The sequence below is a fragment of the Pollicipes pollicipes genome, unplaced genomic scaffold, assembly GCF_011947565.3.
Source record: "Pollicipes pollicipes isolate AB1234 unplaced genomic scaffold, Ppol_2.1 Scaffold_5724;HRSCAF=6776_pilon_pilon_pilon, whole genome shotgun sequence".
Lineage (NCBI taxonomy): Eukaryota > Metazoa > Arthropoda > Thecostraca > Pollicipedomorpha > Pollicipedidae > Pollicipes > Pollicipes pollicipes.
This window is the reverse complement of record NW_023596746.1, coordinates 38,715,535-38,734,378: the sequence shown is the minus strand read 5'-3', so window position 1 is coordinate 38,734,378 and position 18,844 is coordinate 38,715,535. Positions and strand designations below refer to the sequence as shown.

General features: G+C 55.8%; 1 protein-coding gene across 1 annotated transcript in view; it reads right to left on the bottom strand.

The window, feature by feature from the left end:
- Positions 1-1,670: 1,670 nt before the first annotated feature.
- LOC119103016 (LIM/homeobox protein Lhx9) overlaps positions 1,671-18,844 on the bottom strand; it is a 21,347-nt gene continuing 4,173 nt past the window's right edge. The window contains exons 3-5 of the mRNA XM_037226466.1: positions 8,156-8,352; positions 2,393-2,468; positions 1,671-1,681 (exon numbers count right to left, since the gene is read on the bottom strand). Coding sequence (XP_037082361.1) covers positions 1,671-1,681; positions 2,393-2,468; positions 8,156-8,352 — 284 coding nt within the window. The remainder of the gene's footprint in view (positions 1,682-2,392; positions 2,469-8,155; positions 8,353-18,844) is intronic.

The following is an 18,844-nucleotide window of genomic DNA, read 5'->3' as shown; positions in this document are numbered from 1 at the left end:
GGCCCGGCGTCCCTGCCGTCCCGTGACCCCGCCGCTCTGGGACCCCGTCGCCCATGTCCCCGCTGCCCGGCGTCCCTGCCGTCCCGTGACCCCGCTGCCCGGCGTCCCTGCCGTCCCGTGACCCCGCCGCCCCGTGTCCCCGTCGCCCCATGTCCCCGCTGCCCGGCGTCCCTGCCGTCCCGTGACCCCGCTGCCCGGCGTCCCTGCCGTCCCGTGACCCCGCCCCGAGCCGACGCCCGCCATTTCCCATGACCCGCGCCGCCGCGTATCACCTCGACCATCAGTGATGGCTCGCAAGACGCGGTCGCAGTGGCAACCCTTCCCGCCGACAGGTGACGATGAGTTATAGACATGACTTCTCTCTTACCGGTTATCTGCCCATCGCCGGCCGCGCGCCGGGCCGACAAGCATTCTCCATTTCATTCACAAATAGCGGCCACTGACCGGCTGGGCGTATTCGGGGCGCGCTCACACCGCTGGCGGAAGCCGTCCTGGAGTGCTGGAAGTCATCACCGGTGGCGGCACGGGGTCTGTACCGGTTGGGGAGTTCAGTAGCCGGGAATTCCGGCGCGCGACCAGCACCGATGGCGCCATTGGCTTGAGTTGAGTGTGGGGTAGGGGAAGGGCTGCCCTCTGTGATATTTTTATTGAAATGTCCATTTATGAAAGTACGGCATCTTGTGAAGTAGGCGTATGCTGTGTCGCCTCAATGACGATAAGGGGTTTTGAAAAGCCCAAATTAAATCATCGAGAACATTTTGGCATTTCAATGTCATCCGCTTTGCTACTTGGGGATAACTGAAGAGGAACGACAAGTGACTGCATGCAGCGAGTACTGTCAAGATATGAAACCCGAGCTATGCTACAAAAACAGGCAAAAGGGTACCTTAACTTGCCATTGCACTGTCTGATACAATATATCTGCCTGTGTGATAACCTCTTGTAATGAGGACTGGGCACATGATAATGACAAATGTTATGTTGTACTTAGACCGCTCATGGAACAACGAAACGAACGGACGTCCTTCCACGCTGAAATGAGATGCATTAAGACTTGGAGCCTCACACCAGTGCTCGCTTTGTATCCTATCAGGCAGCTGTAGTCACTCACTCAACAATGCAGAAGTTCAGTCCTCGATTATGGCCCCAGCCGACAAATAACACGCCAATGCCGTTGCCAAAATGCGCCAGATTGCACAAGCGATATCGCTGAGGCGTGCATCATCCGAGAGACCCATCACTCCTTCACCATCCCGCCCTCTCCAAATCTCAACATCACTTCTGAGCTGCCATCGAAAACAGCCGGCACCATCTCATATCACAAGTTGTATTACATACACGCATGCATATACAAGTACAACGAGAGGACACTGCGACGAGCGCAGGTCAATGACACAAAACACGATACACATAGTTACGTAACAAGGTGGCTGGGGAGCGACGATACGCGCTTGGCCGACGGACACAGACGCACCTACACGCACACACACTCTTGAGAGCGCGCTGGCTGTCCGCCGCGACCGGCGGCGGGCCGGGGAAGCCACCACCCAGCGCCGGCCTCGCCCCGACAGGCGGCGAAGCGGTCGGGGTGTTCGCGACGCGCGAACGCCGGCCGCGTCGCTGCCGACGCGTCAGCTGGCGACCGACGACGCGCCGGCTCCGCCCGTACGTCATCGATGGTCTGGCGACGGGCCGGGCCTGATATGCGGCTGACGGCAAAGCGACGCCGCTGCCGGCGAAGGGAGAACGGGGATCGCAGGACGTGGCGACCGTGGTTTGGGGAATACACGTCCGGACTCGGGGAGGGCTGAGCCGGGTGCCGACGGCCGACTGGTTCGACAGAGGCGGGGAGGAGGCGCCTGGAGAGATCAGAAGGCCATCGAAGAGCTTCAAGACGCGGGAGGACACGTGGAGGACAACAAACGGCGAGGCCGCCCGTGCGCGCCCGTCGCGGACGGGGCGCGGCGGCCACAGACCTCTGAGTATCACGCTCGGCCGCCTACCGAACGACAGGAGCTCGAGCCGAGCAGCGGGCGCCCCGGCCCGCTAGAGCTGTCCCAGCGGCGGCTCGTCCTGTTCAGTGTTCAGCCGGCGCACAGGCGCGCCGGCTGTGGAATAACCGGGCGCGGCGGACCGCTTGGGAGCGCGCCTCACGCCCGCGCTGGTCGCCACAGCAGCGCTCCGGGGCTGGTGACGGGCAGCAGGCGGAGCGCCGGCGCCGGTCACCGCAGCAGCGCTCTGCTCCGGCGCCCTGGTCGCCGGTCGGCGGCGGGTGGCGCGGCCCATCATGCGTAGAGGTCGCCGTAGCCCATGGAGGAGGAGGCGCCCTCCAGGCCGGGGTCGGTCAGCGGGCGGCCGGTGCCACCCGGGTCGCCGTGCAGCGGCTGCAGACCGTCCTTGGACTCGCCGGACTTCTCCTGGCGCAGCACCGTCCGCCGCCACTTGGCACGCGCGTTCTGGAACCAGACCTGTCGGCAGACGAGGGCCGCCGGTTAGCCGGATGAGCCCACCGACACGACACACGTGGCACGGGGTGACAAGCCGCACGAACTCCGCCCCCCCCCCCCCCCCAAACGCACAAGCACGGGAGACGGAGTAGAGCAGTCCCCCTTTTGCGAAAGGCAGCATTGAGATACAGGCGTTGCATAGAAACATTGGGTCGCGTAAGACATCTAGGTCTTCGCAGCTCTTGACTAGTGACTTGACTAGAGGTTTTGACCACATGCTAAGAGCCTGAGGACGGGTGGTAGGCGGCAACATGTGCGCAAGTAGAAGCAGAATTAATTACCAGGTTAGCAGATACGATGCGGTCAAACGACATTTTACAAACATGCAACGGTTCCTAGATGGCGTAATGAAAGCCTCCGCATCGATCAGACATTTCTCATGTTCTTGGCATGAGTGTATTCCCGATGTTTTGAAATATTCGCAATGGTGTTTTCGGGACGTGGCTTGAGAAACTAACCAGATAAAATCGAATTAACATAACAGGTTCCTTAAATCATAGACACTGTGTGCCTCTCCCCAGATCGTCTGAACGTACCACACAGCTCGCATCCCCGCCTCCTGTGTGTCCGCACTGCTGCTGCCCGACCCGACCACGTGATCGTCCTGCGTGTCTGCACTACTGCTGCCCGGCCCAACCACGTGACCGTCCTGCGTGCCTGCACTGCTGCTGCCCGGCCCGACCACATGACCGTCCTGCGTGCCTGCACTGCTGCTGCCCGGCCCGACCACGTGACCGCCTCAGAGCCAGTGAGGTTTGACCGCTGCATGGCAGACCGGCGCGGCTATCAGGACCATCTGTGAGTAGCGGGCGGAGACCACGGCCGCCGCCATGTCTGACCCGACAGCGTCTGATCCGCGCCGCCCTCACGGCGGCGGGTCCGCGCCCCATGACGTCACGTGTCGCCGGCCGCTATCGGATCCATCGAGGCTCGTCCGGAGCTGCACCCGTCCGGCCGCGACAGGACCGGACAGCGGCCCACGCGACGTCGCCACGAGGAGGTGGAGCGTCCATCACCGTGACAACGCTGCCGGCCCACGGCTGGGCGGCACTGTCAGCGAGGTCAAGTTAGGCGGACTTTCCCGTCCTTTTTCATCTTCTCCCGTCCGCTGTTCCTGGAGTGCAGGTTTGGGTCGCGCTCCAGCAGCGCGCAACGTGTGAGGTTCGGTCGGTGGGAGCGGCACGGATCCGGTACAGCGCTAGCCCCGGCCCGCGGCGCCGACCGCCATCGGACGCTGACGTCAGCGCCGAGAGTGACCCCGCCCGTCCCGACCGAGCGAGCCCGCCCCGCCCCGTTCCGCCCCGCCCCGCCCGGCTCTCCCGTCCTCCCATCACCAGCACCACCATTAATTGAACGAATTAAGCGGGCCCATTAAAACCGACATAGGCTCGTCCGGACCGAGCCGGGTCTCTGATGCGGAGAGGGGTGGGAGGGGAGGGGGCGTGTGACCCTGTCACGGGGCGGCACCGCGCGCTCCTTCTCCGACCGGAACACGGCTGTCTGACCGCGTCGCTATCGCGGCCATCGCATTCAATTGTCCGACCGGGCCACTTCCTTTATCGCCAGGCCACTCGCGCTCGTTTTCAAACAAAAACAAATAAAGTACGACGCGTAAAAAGGTCTCGGCGGCGGCGGGCCTAATTACGGCGCGCGGCCTCGGCGGGCGGCGCATAGCGCGCGGCCACCGAGCGCGCTTCCGATCCGCCATTGTCCGCCGCTTTGGCGAGCGTCACCGCCAGCCGTCGAGGACAATGCTGTGAGACGCGCGGCCCGCGCGGCCACGGCGCCGGCGGAAGCCAGATGGGATCGCGGCGCGCGGGAGCCTCCGGAGCCGCGGAGCCGCGGAGCCGGCGGAGCGCTGGCCAGCCGGAGGCGTGAACCTGGTGCCTCCGGAGACCGCCGCGCCGCGCGGAGGACCATCGCTTGCGTGGTTTCCGCCGGGGTCGGCGGCGGCGGTGCGGCGGTTCTGAGAACTAAGCTGGATACGGTGGCTGGTTGCGGCGGACGGGCGGGTCATTCTGCACAATGCAGCAGCGACGGCGAGGTCACACGGGAGGATGCAGACATCCGCTGCATAATGGGGCGGCAGGGGAGGACACCAGTGATGTATGTGCTGTTGATGTGGCCCCAGGTTCAGGGTCAGCCGAGAAATCCTAAAAGGATTTGAACCCAACGACAAGTTTGTTTGCCTTTCTTGTTTCCTTAGGGAACAGACTATCCCGATTCCAAAAGACAGTTCTTTAAAGTAAACATCTCCCGAATAACAGAAACATTATTTACGCCTGGTCTTGGACCGTAACACTTTGTGTTTTGCGTGCAACTAAAATAAACATAATAATGTCACCATTGCGAGATTTGACTACTTGGTGCTCGTTTCTCGATGGGCCGGTGTTATTGCCAGACCCTGGAAGAAACTTTACAAAGCAGCTATGGTTTTGATCATCCGCAGTCATTACTATCTTATGAAACCATAACTTGAATCAAATGAAGTCCTTTCAACCAGGCAAACGTACGCCAACTTTCTGCGCATTAAATTTCAGAGCGTTTTTTTCTTGTCATAGACATTTCGAAGTTAGGCTACACCGAAACCGTGACTTTATTTTAGAACATAGCCTTGTCCCTTGCCTTAAGATAAGGTCGTGCGGAAAGGTGAATAACGGTGTTAAATAGTGTTCATGTGTATCAATTTGCTCTACGCAAAGTTTGCTCACATCCTCCCAGTGGCCTGGCCGCGAACATAAATAGCTACCTTCTATTCCAACCAGCAAGGTCGTTTCCTCGCCACGCAATTGTGTTCGATATATATTAAATTACCCATTTTGGTGTAGTAACGCGGCGCTTCTTTTAATGGTAACTACAGTGCCAATGACGCAAAGATGTGCTAGCCTGGGCCGAACTCCAAGCGTTTATGCACTGAACAGATTGGTTGCAGCACACACTTCTTGTCACGTTTTAAATCACAACATAAATCACGATGAAGTATTGGGCCAACTACTACGTTTGAAACCACTGTACTGACTCTCCTGCAACCTTAAAAGGTCGGTGATCAGCATTCGTAGCCAGACCTTCTGACGCCGGTTTCTTACTTTCACTGTCTTGACCTTTCAAACTACACTAACGTCTTTAATGCGCTGAGTTTTGCTCCTAACCGAGAAACCATCGGCAGACTTTCTTACAAGTCTTACCAATCGATACAGGGCATACTATCAAATCAGTCACTATGAATCTGACGGTCACGTCATTACATAGGCAGCCTGGAGATGTGTCAACAAAGGCTTCTAGGTCCTACTGGTGGGTTTGACTGTGCAAAGACGATGTAACGTTTTTGGCCATGTTGCGTAAAGTACCCCAAATGTGTATCAAGATGGGCGAAGTGTTTGAACACCATGGATCCTGCTAAACGCCATCACACTATTATAACCATTTAACATACCCGTAATGCTGTGAAAGGCGGCGTTGAGAAGGGAAAAGAAAGTACATGAGGCTGCACTGCCATTGTCTTTTAATAATTGCGATGTGCCCAAAGCAGCCAACGCGGCAAAGCATCAAACCCATGTGTACCAAATTCAGCAAAATAGGTAAGCTTTCTTAAATTAAGCAGACAGCACGAGAATTCGAGAAAAACTTTAAATTATGTTGAACAGTTGTAAAGGACACCGCCCTTCGAAATATCGTAACCAAAATCCACACATGATATTCGAATGCTTCATAGGGACACAAGTCACAGCGCATTGAATGGCGGAGAGGGAAGGAGCCTCACGACCAGACTTGACATTAGTTTGTGAATGTTTATACAGCGCATTGAATGGCGGAGAGGGAAGGAACCTCACGACCAGACTTGACATTAGTTTGTGAATGTTTATACAGCGCATTGAATGGCGGAGAGGGAAGGAACCTCACGACCAGACTTGACATTAGTTTGTGAATGTTTATGTAATTCCTTCCTACCAGGGCGTTGACGAGTTACATGTAAATTCTGTTATTGGGTGAGCGGGTGGGTTAGGAGGAAACCGCGGCACTAAGCTGTTTGTGGGCCTCCAAACTGCGCTCGGCAACCCGGTGGGGCATTTCACGCACTCAAGTGTTTCCTCGGCACGCCCCACATTTTTTGGAAAGAATTGCTCGAACGACGCCATACAACAAATGGGCTCGGGTGAGACCATGAATTAGAAAAGCGTTTCGAGCGATATAAAACCATGGCTTCTACCCAAGCTTCAGGTGGACATTGCTCCAACCGTATGCTGCTGACACCTACTTACGAGAAATATTCTCTGATCACCGGACATTGTTCTGTGCGCGGTCGGACACGCTCCCCGCACGACGACGGTGTGACGGTGGAGTTACACTAACACCACACGTCGAGACGCTCACGACTAACAGGCTTTCAAGTGATGTCGGAACATCCAGACAGCGAAGGCGTGCTGCATTAGTGTGTAAACGTCGACAGAGGTCACGTGTTTTACTTTTTCCGTGAAGCGATCATCAAGAACCTTATCGTGATATCTTCGTTTAGCCGGCACCTCCTGCCATGCTGCAGTTTAAGAGCCAATGAGTATTTTTACCGACGTCGCTGGCGTTTTGACACCGCTTCACGTTTGTTATCATTATGATCAAATACATCGATAACAGTGGATACGTTCATAGTGGTTGTCGTGAATATACGGCCTGCGTACTTTGCATGGCAACATCTTTCTTGCCACACGCCTCAGCTTGTTGAACATTGAGAGAAAATCTCAGAACAGTGGATCGCCCGCTTCACTGCCGATTACTTCCTTTGGGCCCCTGTCTGTGTCCGTCCCTGTGGATCCTTATCTGTCCTTGTGGGATGCTTTAGACATTTCAAGCATTCTTTTTATAGCTTGTTTCAAAAGTGCCCTTTTAATTGGTGCATTGCCGTCTTGATAGCAGTAAAAACGCGAGGAGCTTTACGGGAATCTTTGCTCTAACCTGTCCGAAACAAATCCGACAGACGCACGTTGGACTGACGTGTGGCGCGACGCGTCGACGTTGCCCACATTTTGTCGCGCGGCGGCGTCTTTCGTCGGTTGTAACACGGCTATGTGAAAGCGTGTTTTTCACTGCGGAAACTTTTCAATGCAAGAAATAGCGTGAGTACGTTGCATTAATGATAGGGCGTGAGCTTGCCACAGTGTATTTCTAGTGGACATGACCTAGCTGGAGATGGATCATAAATCATGAAGCATGGTAAGTGAACACATAGCTGCATCGTCTACACCCGACGCCCGCTCATAAGCACATGCCTTTTCCGGATAGGAGGCTCGGGAAGCGTGTCGTGCGACTAATGCGACCGCGGGTTCAACAAAGCGTGTCCTTCCAAAGGTCCTGATGCTGTGGAGAGTGCAGGCAGAGTGCCAGTCTGTGACTGTTTGCTGCTACTAGCTGGGGCTGCGAGCTAGCAGCAGCGAACTGGAACAGCTGCTCTGCCAGGCTGGAACAGGCGCTCCGTACATCAGCCTTAACTTCAGCCTAGGGACTAACACCGAAGAATACCTGCATGTTGATAACAGTAAAAACTAAAACCGGTCTGTCGGCCAAATACAAAAAATGGTCGTCGGCTCAGTTGCGTAGTCGAAAGGAAGCCCAGGTATTCGGTGCAGAGTCTGGTGGAGACCCGCACGCGCTCTCACCTGCAGCACGCGCTTCGACAGGCCCGTCTTCTGCGCCAGCTGCTTCAGGTCCTTGGCGTCTGGGTTCTGGTTGAGTGCGAAATAACTCTTCATTGTACGCAGCTGGTGGTGTTTGAAGCTGGTGCGCATGCGCTTGCTGCGCTGGCTGTGCGGTCCGGGTGACTCGTACCCCATGTGGTCCAGGTCCGACGTGTACTCTGCCCGGCAGAGAAACGGTGTTCGGACATAATGAAGTGCAGGGAGGCAGCGGCACTCTCAGCGTCACAACGCAGTGAACATGGGTCAATGCTCACAGTTGACACTGGTCATCACGGTGTTTCGAAATTGGCAGATCAATTAGCAAGGTGAAGGCGTGTTTTACGCGATTTATGGGGAGGATTGATGAGAATGGGCCAAGCGGGTCTCTCCGTCAGGCTGAAATGTTCCTGTGGGCTAACACCAGGTCTCAATAACCGGCTCATTTCTCTCGACAGACTTCCGTAAACGTCATCTGACATGGTCACATAGGTTGACTATTTGTCTATCGGACAGCTTATCAAGCCGTAACCCTAAATCCGTCTCAGGTCCCGCTTAGTGCCCTTCTCCAGCTTATCGCGACATTCCGTCCGTTCCCGCCGAGAAAAAAAAACACAAATGCGTCGACCTCGCTAACGAGCCCCCGAGCTCCCCGAGCAGCAGGTAGCTATGTTCCAGAAAAAAGCAAGTGCCTGCCACAGGACCGATTTGGAGTAACATAAAATGTTGTTTGGTCGCGCTCTAGGGCATGATCCTTGATGATTGTCTGCCTCAAAGCCGAATGATTAAAATAAATGGCAAAACATTATCTTTCCGGCCCGTTGCACTTTTAGCAGCCTCAGTTTTTTGGGAGTGGTAATGCGTTCCCCATTTGCCTTCGATTTTCCCTGCAACTCTATAGACGCTGCTCCACTGGGGTAGGAGACAGTTAGGTATCAAAATGGTAGAATGCATGGCCCTTAAAAGTTTGTTCACTTGTCCATATCTCAAATTAACTTGCACTTGTCCATTCCAATTGCCATCGGCTATTGTTCAGTTTCAATTTGGTTTCGTCTTCTGGCTGTCAAATCCTGCAATAAAAACGACATAACTTTTTTGGAAACTCAAGGCAACACCCACTTATTTATTTTTAAGAAAGCTGCATTATCATATGGAAAAATGCGCTGTTGAAATGCTAACATCCTATCGGGCAATAATAATGAGCAGGCGCTTCATTTCACCGTGACGTGAAAGCCCTGACCGGCATATGCTCAGATGTGCTACTCCTCATGGCAAATGTTCGCGGTCATGGTAAACATTATTCGCATTAATTACGGAGGCAACTTGATCCCTCAACTACAGAAACACACCAATTAACTAGACTTTTTCACCGGAGAGAGAGAAGCCACATTGCCCTTCGTTACAGACAGGAACTGCAAAAATGCCGCAAATCACGACCTAATCGGGCGTGCCGACAGATTTCACACGCCGTACCGGCCGGCGGGGGCTGCAGCTGGCTGGCTGCGGCGCGCGCATCCGGCCGGGCCGAGCCGCATCGTTCACGCGCCGTCGCGACACGCCGCCTCCCAAGTGCGCGCTCCCCAGCAGCAGTCCCGGCCGCCGCGTGCCGTTGCAGGCGCCGGGCCCGCCCCGCCCCGGCCCGCTATTGATTGGCAGCGCGTGTTTGCATACCTCGCCGGCGACATGCACCGGCGCATGGCTGGCGGCATGCTCCCCAAATACGCACCGCAGCCGCCGGCGCCATTTAACCAAATATTTTTCCGCGGCCTACAAAATTAGCCGGCGCTATGACGGATGGCGGTCGTAATTCGGCGCGTCGGCCGGCGCGTCGCGGCCGTCCCGTGCCGGGCGCGCATAGCTGGCGTCTCGTGTTACGCGCGGCCGCTCGGCGCCCTGACGCGCCGTCGCGCGGTGTTACGCGCCGAGCGTCACACGTGGCGCGCAGTCGGCACCGCCGCCGCCGCAGATGTGGCGCCAGCGGCGGCGTGACGGCGGCGGCGGCGGCGGTGGCCGACGCGCACCGGGTCGTGTTCCTGCGCCGGCTCCGCTCGGTTTGAAGGCAGCCGCAGCGTTTTTGCCGTCGTCCGCTCTCGCCGAATCCGTGGCCAATCGATTTTTGCGTCTGTCGGCGCGTCTCTTCCGGCTGCTTGTCTGGCCTGTCTCCTCGTCGGTCGGTCGATCTGCCGGAGCGCAGCTCCCGCCCGGCCCCCGTCTCGCCCGTGTCGGAACGCCGCTCCTCACCCGGCTCCCCGCCCGGCTCCCGTATCGGCTCCTCCCCGCGCCTGTCCTCCCCGTCGGCCTCGACGCGACGCGCCGTAAGCGGCAGAAGACGGATGGGGGCGCAGTTGGCGCGGTAATTTTAGGCCGCAGAATCCAAAACACGACCGGACGCGGGTAACGAGGATATAATGAGAATTCTATTGTGCGCTGGAAGCGGCGGGCTCGCCGGCGGGCGCGGGGCTGGGTCGCGCCGGCGCGCCACCCGGCACGCAGGGGTCACCGCGCCCGGCCGTCGGCGGAGCGCCGGGTAATGAGACGGCGTGGCCGGGCGCCAGTGAAGCGAGCTCGTCGTGCGCGCCACGGCCGCCACCCCGTGGCCCCACGGCGTTCGGCGGAGTTTGCGTTCTGCCGCCGCTAGCGCGTACCTCCCTGCAAGCCGGCCAAATTCCGGCGCCGACGGTTTGGCGAACCGTGCTGCCGCATAATCACGCTGCCTTGCTCAACCGGCAAAAACATCCCGCCAGATTCCTCGTTAATTGGCTGCGACGTGGTACGATGGTGAAACATTGAAATCAAGATCACCTGATAGGTAAAACCTCCCCGAAGACAAAAAAAAAAACAGAAACGTCAAACGGCGTTTGAAATTCCGCGGTTGGTCGCGAAGGGAAACTGACAGAAGTGCATGTGACAGTCGCGAAGGGAAACTGACAGAAGTGCATGTGACAGTCGCGAAGGGAAACTGACAGAAGTGCATGTGACAGTCACAAATTGGGCAAGCGGTGCCGGTGTGCTCCTAAATGTTGCACGCCGTCACAACACGTTCAAAGGGAAACCATAGAGTTTTTACTCCAACCAGGACATTCAAAACGGGATGGACAAGACGCTGATCAGTTGTGCAGAAAACAGAGAAGCGATCGTGGGTAAAGGATTTACACTGGTTTAAATATGCAGCACAATTAGAGAATACGCATGGAATATAATTAAAAGAGCAAACAATTATGACAGCTTCCAAATGTGCACACGCAAATGTCACCGGCTACAAATGTCGACCGGCAGCCTAACAGAGATTGTCAAATGAAACACAAAGAAGCCCGCGGCCGAGGAAGAGCAAGGAGCAAAACACCACAGAGCCGGAGAGGCCAGTCTCACATCCATTGTCCACTCCTCGCGCGCTCTCGGGGCCGAATAAAAAGCTGCGGTACGCCGCCGCCGATCCGGCCGACATTTTGTGGCGTGTTTTTTTCTGGTCTCGGTCGGGCCATTGTGCTCCGCGGACGGGTGACCGTCTCCTGGGGCCGATCGGCAGGCTTCTCACGCACGCGCGCCGCCGCCGCCGCCCTCAAAATGGTGGCCGCCACCGCCGCCGCCGGCGCGATGGCCCCGATCGGCGCGGACCAGCCAGGCCCAAATTGGAATAGCATCTGACGACGCGATGGCCGGATAAGCGGACTCCGGACGGCGCTCATCACGGCCTGGTCATTAGGCGCGCGGCCCAGGCCCGGGCCGCCACCGGTCATCTGATAACGGACGCGCCACGTTCCAGCGCGTCCCCGGAGAACGGCAAGAGGACTGGGCGTCGGCAGGCCGGCGCGCTCCGCCGACGCTGCCGTCGGTGACCCGGCCTCCTCACCCGTCCCGCGTCGGCCGTCCATGCAGCCTCGCTGCGGGCCGACATTAACGTCGAGTCTCATACTGTTTGTGTTGGGCCGCCCGGCCGGGCAATACGTCAATCATGGCGCGTTCGTGCCGGGCCACCCAGCTGCGCCGTGCGGCACAGCCTATCTTGGCCGCAGCAGGCGGTAGCGCACGAACAACAAACCAACACCAATTAAATCATTGTCAGTCGGGAATCGTAGCCGCCAGCAAAAAGCCGACTTCATGAAACGGACCCGGGCGCCCCGCTGGTAGTTGAAGAGGATTTGCGCACGATAGTCGGCGGTGATGAGCGTGGGCTGGTCCCGGAGATCCGCAGCCTCCCGCGGCGACCGACACCGGGCTGACACTGCCGACGGCGTGCAACTGTTCTGTTATGCGATCTCAGCCGGACTGAGGGATGAAACACGACGAGTTGTTAATGTGCACGGAAGTGATACCGGCTGATAAGGAAATCAAAGAGGAGGCGACGGCTCATTATACTCTGGCATCTTTCACGTTGTCTTCACCTTTTCCCATGCATTGAACAGCTGATAAGTGGCAAGATCAAATAACCTGATTATAATCCATCCAATTTCTGGGCATTCGTAATCTGGGCACGTGCCCCTTTGAGGTTGCATACAACGTGCTTATCGTGATAGCAATGCTACAGAATCTATCATTCCAGACGCAATATCACGCAACGCCACGCTTGCGTTTAATGGCTCGGATCAGAGGCCAGCTTTTGACCCGACAGCCGCGCACATCTGACCCGACAGCCGCGCACATCTGACATCTTGACTGCTTGACAGATCACGCGTTGAAGACGCCACGCAGAGGCGCGCTGGGAAATCAACGAGTTCGTGTTTCAAGTGCTGCGTGGGCACTTATGCTGTCAAAACAAAAACAAAAATCAAACGATCTAACCAATCAGAGTGATAGTACACAAATCACGCGTAAGCATGTAATGCAAATTCACAGATGTCTAGGAACCCGCCCATCCTGTTTCACGTCATTTACCCAGAAAAATTCAGAAATCACAAAAAGCAGGTATCCCGGCGGAAACTGTAGGCAGATGAATGAAGCAACTAACAGCAGTTATCCCGGCGGAAACTGTAGGCAGATGACGGGAGTAACTAACAGCAGCTATCCCGGCGGGAACTGTAGACAGATGACTGGAACAACTAACAGCAGTTATCCCGGCAGAAACTGTAGACAGATGACTGGAGCAACTAACAGTAGGTGTCCCGGCGGAAACTGTAGGCAGATGACTGGAGCAACTAACAGCAGGTATCCCGGCGGAAACTGTAGGCAGATGACTGGAGCACTACAGTTCCGACATGACTGGAGCAACTAACAGCAGTTATCCTGGCGGAAACTGTAGACAGATGACTGGAGCAACTAACAGCAGTTATCCCGGCGGAAACTGTAGACAGATGACTGGAGCAACTAACAGCAGTTATCCCGGCGGAAACTGTAGACAGATGACTGGAGCAACTAACAGTAATTATCCCACGGGAAGCTGTAGACATATGACTGGAGCACCTAACCATGAGCCTGCGTAGTTCATTAGATACTGCGCAGATACTGCGATTACTGCGTAGATATTTTGCTGCTGTGTATCAGCATCAGCGAAAGCATCAGCTGCTGTGCATCAGCGAAAGAGTCTGTAAATGTAATAAACGGCTTAACGTTTTGCTGGTTTCTAAATTGCTCTTTACAACATGTTTGATTTTCTTACCACTTGAATGCCACGCCCTTCATGTTAGCCCGTCACCATGACATGAGTTTACTGGTCCATTCAGGGTCTGTCGTCTGGATATCGGCCCATGGATATCGGCCCACTGTACAGTTTGTTTAAGGCGTGAGAGCAGCAGCCAGCCAACTTTGTGAATGGCTGATTTGGGAATGTAACAGGTGATGCGCCATATTTGCCCCTGATCAATGCTGCTGGCATAGTTGTACGCTTCGTTTGCATCGCGAGAAATTGGTTCCGCACGTCCCGGCCGTTGGTTTAGAGCTCAACTTACCAAGAGTTTGGTGGAAGCTGATACTGGCTGCAAAATAAATGATCCGCTAACCTGATCTGAGTTGCAAAAGCTCTTCAATTCATAGCTAGACGCTCATATATAATGTATTGAGCGGACCTTGCGCTCCGTATTTGATGGCGGTGAATACTAGTCTCTGGTGGTGTGCATAAGCTCCACTTTGCCCTGGCGACCGAGGCCGCCCCCACCACGGCCACCGTCCGCTGTCCATGCACCATCCCCTTGGAGCACTAGGGCGTGTGGTCTACAGATATAGCCAGCATGAGGCGGGCAAAACAGGCAAACCTTCCACAAAATCCTTTCAAAAGCATTGCATTGGTGGGTGTCAGCGAGACATTCCACCGGCGGGCTGACCTTCAGGCATGGCGAGTTTCAAAAGTGAGTATCCGCCCGGTGTCTTTGGAAATAGCACACTAAATCTGAGATGCCCACTGTTCAGGGACAGGCGCTAGGCATCGCGCTCCAAGCCGCGTAAACGCGCCGCGGCGGATCCGGCCCTCGCACATCACAGCTTCAGCAACTGATATAACTTCGTGCGATGCGTCAGAATAGTTTCGTCGAAGGAAGCAACAAATTCAAAGCAGCGTCAAAATACGGCGCTCAGAGCCAAAGTTAGAGAATCAAAGTGGCTGCTTACCAACTTTGATTTCATCACCGTTCACTATCCATCGGTCGACCGAGTCAACGGCACACCATTCATCGACCAGCGCGATTGTGCATCTTGGCTGGTCCGAGAAGATTCTGGCGAAAGCCACAAAAATGCACCCTGATAAATAGAATATGGGCATTTAGACAAAACTTTGGGAAGCAAATATATATATGCCTTTACTCTTCTTTGGGATGGTGCCTACCAATGCCCCTCTCCCCCTACTCCACTGAACACACATCTGTTGATGAAGCCACATATTACTAGTGACTGATACAACGCACATATATATATATATATATATATATATATATATATATATATATGCATATATATACATATGTATATATATACATATATGCATATATATACATATATATATATATATATATATATATATATATATAGTCTCTAACCTGTTAGTACCTCATACCTAACCTTTAAGCTCTTAGAGCAACCTCTTAGGAACGGATGGCCTCACATTTAGCTTACTGCCATTCAGAGTCTGCATTGGGTTTGATGCTTAGATAAAATAACGTGTGATCTAGTGGTTCTGGAAAACTGAACGGAATAAGGGAGAAAATCAATTCATAGGTGGACTTTTAGCTCGCAGTACGTGCAGCCTGTAACGTTATGTGACCCCCTTGCGCAGCAAACCAAGAAAGCCAAGAGGCCATGAGGCCAAAGATCTACATTGAAGCTTTTGGTTTTGGACCATCTATCTTTATACGCCGATGGGTTATTTCTCGGGCATTTGACATGCCACTTGCCAGCTTATGCCAGCTGCAACTAATATTAGATGGAAGGCGTCCCCCGACTTCCTGAAACTATAAATCTATTTGATGTACGCTTTACAGGGAGTTTGCACCGTGAGACACGACCGGATGTGGATGGATAATATTGAGTACTTTGTAACTATTGCTTTTAAGGTTTGTTTACGTTGGGTTATTGCAAACTGAAACGTTCCGCGGATTTTTGACAATTCACTCCTGCCTTAATCTTTCCTCTGAAGCTAGGCATGTTTTTGGGTGTCCACAAGGTAAGACTCGAGCCGAATGTAATTCATTTGAATTATTGACATCTACAGCAAAATGTCAACAAAATAAATCAAATACGTAAGCCGGACCAGGACGGCAGCCGCCGGCTTACATAAACTGGAGTTGACTTTTGCCGGAGTAGAGTGTGGGCGGAAGCTGTGTAAACAGCTGTGCTGTTAGTTCTGGAACAGCACGTCAATTACTTCCGGAACAGCAAGTGAGGAAAGGCTCATCTTTTGCTTCACAATGCAATTTGCATGTTTCACCCATTTGTTAGCAATAAAGCTTACGGCGGTAATGCATGATGCGGGCGAGGTTTCAAACAACACCAAACAACAATTTCGCGATCTGCTCACATGCAGTGCCTGCTCAAGGAAATGTTCGGATTTCGGTAGCCACATTCAATTCTACAAAAACAGAGCAAAGTTCCTTTTTAGATTAACTTAAAGATAAGGCCTCAAAAAGATATAATAACGTTCGAGAATTCAGAACATTAATTACACATATAGCTTTGGAAGCTTTAAACGGCATCACTCTAAAACGTGAATAAAAATACAGAACCGGTCTAAAAGCCTGTTCCCGATGTTTGCCTCCCTGCCTCACGCAGGCCCTCTGGCGCTCTCTCGGCGCGCTGTCGACGGTGGAGACGGATCGGTGCCGTCGCGGCCTCAGCCCCGATTGATCGCGGACGGGACCGGCTCCGCCGCCGGCGCCGTTTCCGTCGACCGAGCTTCTGCTGCGCCGACGCGGCCGGCGCCATTTTGGCTGCGGCCGGCGGCGGGGCGGCCAGTTTTTGTGGCGCACGCACCGTGCAGTCACAGCGCTGCGCCGCCGGCCGTCGGCCGTAACGAGGCGAACGCGGCGCAGCGCGGCGCGCCGACGGCCAGCCGCGGCTCGGTCGGCGGCGCGGCAGCCGCTCATTATGCGGTGCACCTAATCGTGTAAAGGGGCGGCGTTGTTCCGGCGCCGGTCTAGCGCACCGCACTGGTTGGATGTCGCAGCCGGAGCGTGAAATCGGAGTTATTATCAATCAGTCAAACGGTTAGGGGATCGTTCAGCCAGCTTGACTTGGCAACGAGTTGTCCATTAAGTGTTTTATCGTGTTTCGGCTAATAGAGGAGGGCTTTTTCGACTAGGAGCTGTCATGAAACGGGGCCGTGACCGCGGCACGGGCATTAATGGCGGCTGCCGGCGGCAGATCCGCGATAATGTTGCCATAAATTGAAACAATACATGCCTCGACTGCTTCTCCAACGTTCCATGACAATGCGGCACTGGTCACCGACCGACCAGGCATGGCTGATGAATCAGTCTCCGTAATATGCTCTCTGCAAATCAATTAAAAACCCTACAACCACAGGCGGCGTTCACGTTCCGCTGTTTGGAGCCGTACTATGCACGTGAGAAAGCGGACTAGCGACGATGTTAAAATCGGCCGCAATTCATATTGCTCTACGTGCAGTGGCGCCGCCGGCCACAGTCCGTGATTAAAATAGTTTGGTTCGTAGCGGAGGCAGGTATTTCGCAGAAGCGAGCTTCCGGGGCAAAAATTGAGAGCCGTTGTGCGACCACACAAAGGCGCCGAGCGGCGGCGGCGCTTTGAAATCGCGGCTGGAATGTCGCCATGGTCGGCTGCTGGTCGCCGCCGAGCCCGGGTCAGCTCCCGAGCCGAGCTGTCCGCGTGCGCGCGAGGCTGCCTAAAGACCGCTGATCTCTGTGGACTGCCCATGGGCTATGGAATGCCCTGGGCTTGTCGGAGACAGGTGACAGCGCTGGGTTCGCTATAGAACACCGAGTGCGCTGGCTACCTCCGGCTACGACACGTTTGGCTCTCCGTCGACCACCGGTCACGCTTGCTTGCTTGGAGGCAGCTAAGCACCCGTGCTGCCCGGAGAGCACCGCTCGCCATGGACTCCGGTTGCAACAGAGACCACTGAACACCCGTGCTGCCCGGAGAGCACCGCTCGCCATGGACTCCGGTTGCAACAGAGACCACTGAACACCCGTGCTGCCCGGAGAGCACCGCTCGCCATGGACTCCGGCTGCGACAGAGACCACTGAACACCCGTGCTGCCCGGAGAGCACCGCTCGCCATGGACTCCGGCTGCGACAGAGACCACTGAACACCCGTGCTGCCCGGAGAGCACCGCTCGCCATGGACTCCGGCTGCGACAGAGACCACTGAACACCCGTGCTGCCCGGAGAGCACCGCCCGCCATGGACTCCGGCTGCGACAGTGACCACTGAACACCCGTGCTGCCCGGAGAGCACCGCTCCGCCATGGACTCCCGGTTGCGAACAGTAGACCACTGAACACCCGTGCTGCCCGGAGAGCACCGCTCGCCATGGACTCCGGCTGCGACAGAGACCACTGAACACCCGTGCTGCCCGGAGAGCACCGCTCGCCATGGACTCCGGTTGCGACAGAGACCACTGAACACCCGTGCTGCCCGGAGAGCACCGCTCGCCATGGACTCCGGCTGCAACAGAGACCACTGAACACCCGTGCTGCCCGGAGAGCACCGCTCACCATGGACTCCGGCTGCGACAGTGACCACTGAACACCCGTGCTGCCCGGAGAGCACCGCTCGCCATGGACTCCGGCTGCGACAGAGACCACTGAACACCCGTGCTGCCCGGAGAGCATCGTTCGCCATGGACTCCGGCTGCGACAGAGACCACTGAACACCCGTGCTGCCCGGAGAGCACCGCGCGCCATGGACTCCGACTGCAACAGAGACCACTGAACACCCGTGCTGCCCGGAGAGCACCGCTCGCCATGGACTCCGGCTGCAACAGAGACCACTGAACACCCGTGCTGCCCGGAGAGCATCGCTCGCCATGGACTCCGGCTGCGACAGAGACCACTGAACACCCGTGCTGCCCGGAGAGCACCGCTCGCCATGGACTCCGGCTGCAACAGAGACCACTGAACACCCGTGCTGCCCGGAGAGCATCGCTCGCCATGGACTCCGGCTGCGACAGAGCGAAGCGCCTGCTGCCATCCGCGCGGAGCCGCACTCTCCGCCGACGAGCGCGCCGTCCGATTAGCCCGGTTAGTAGTCGCGTCGCCGCCGACGGGCGTCGTTAG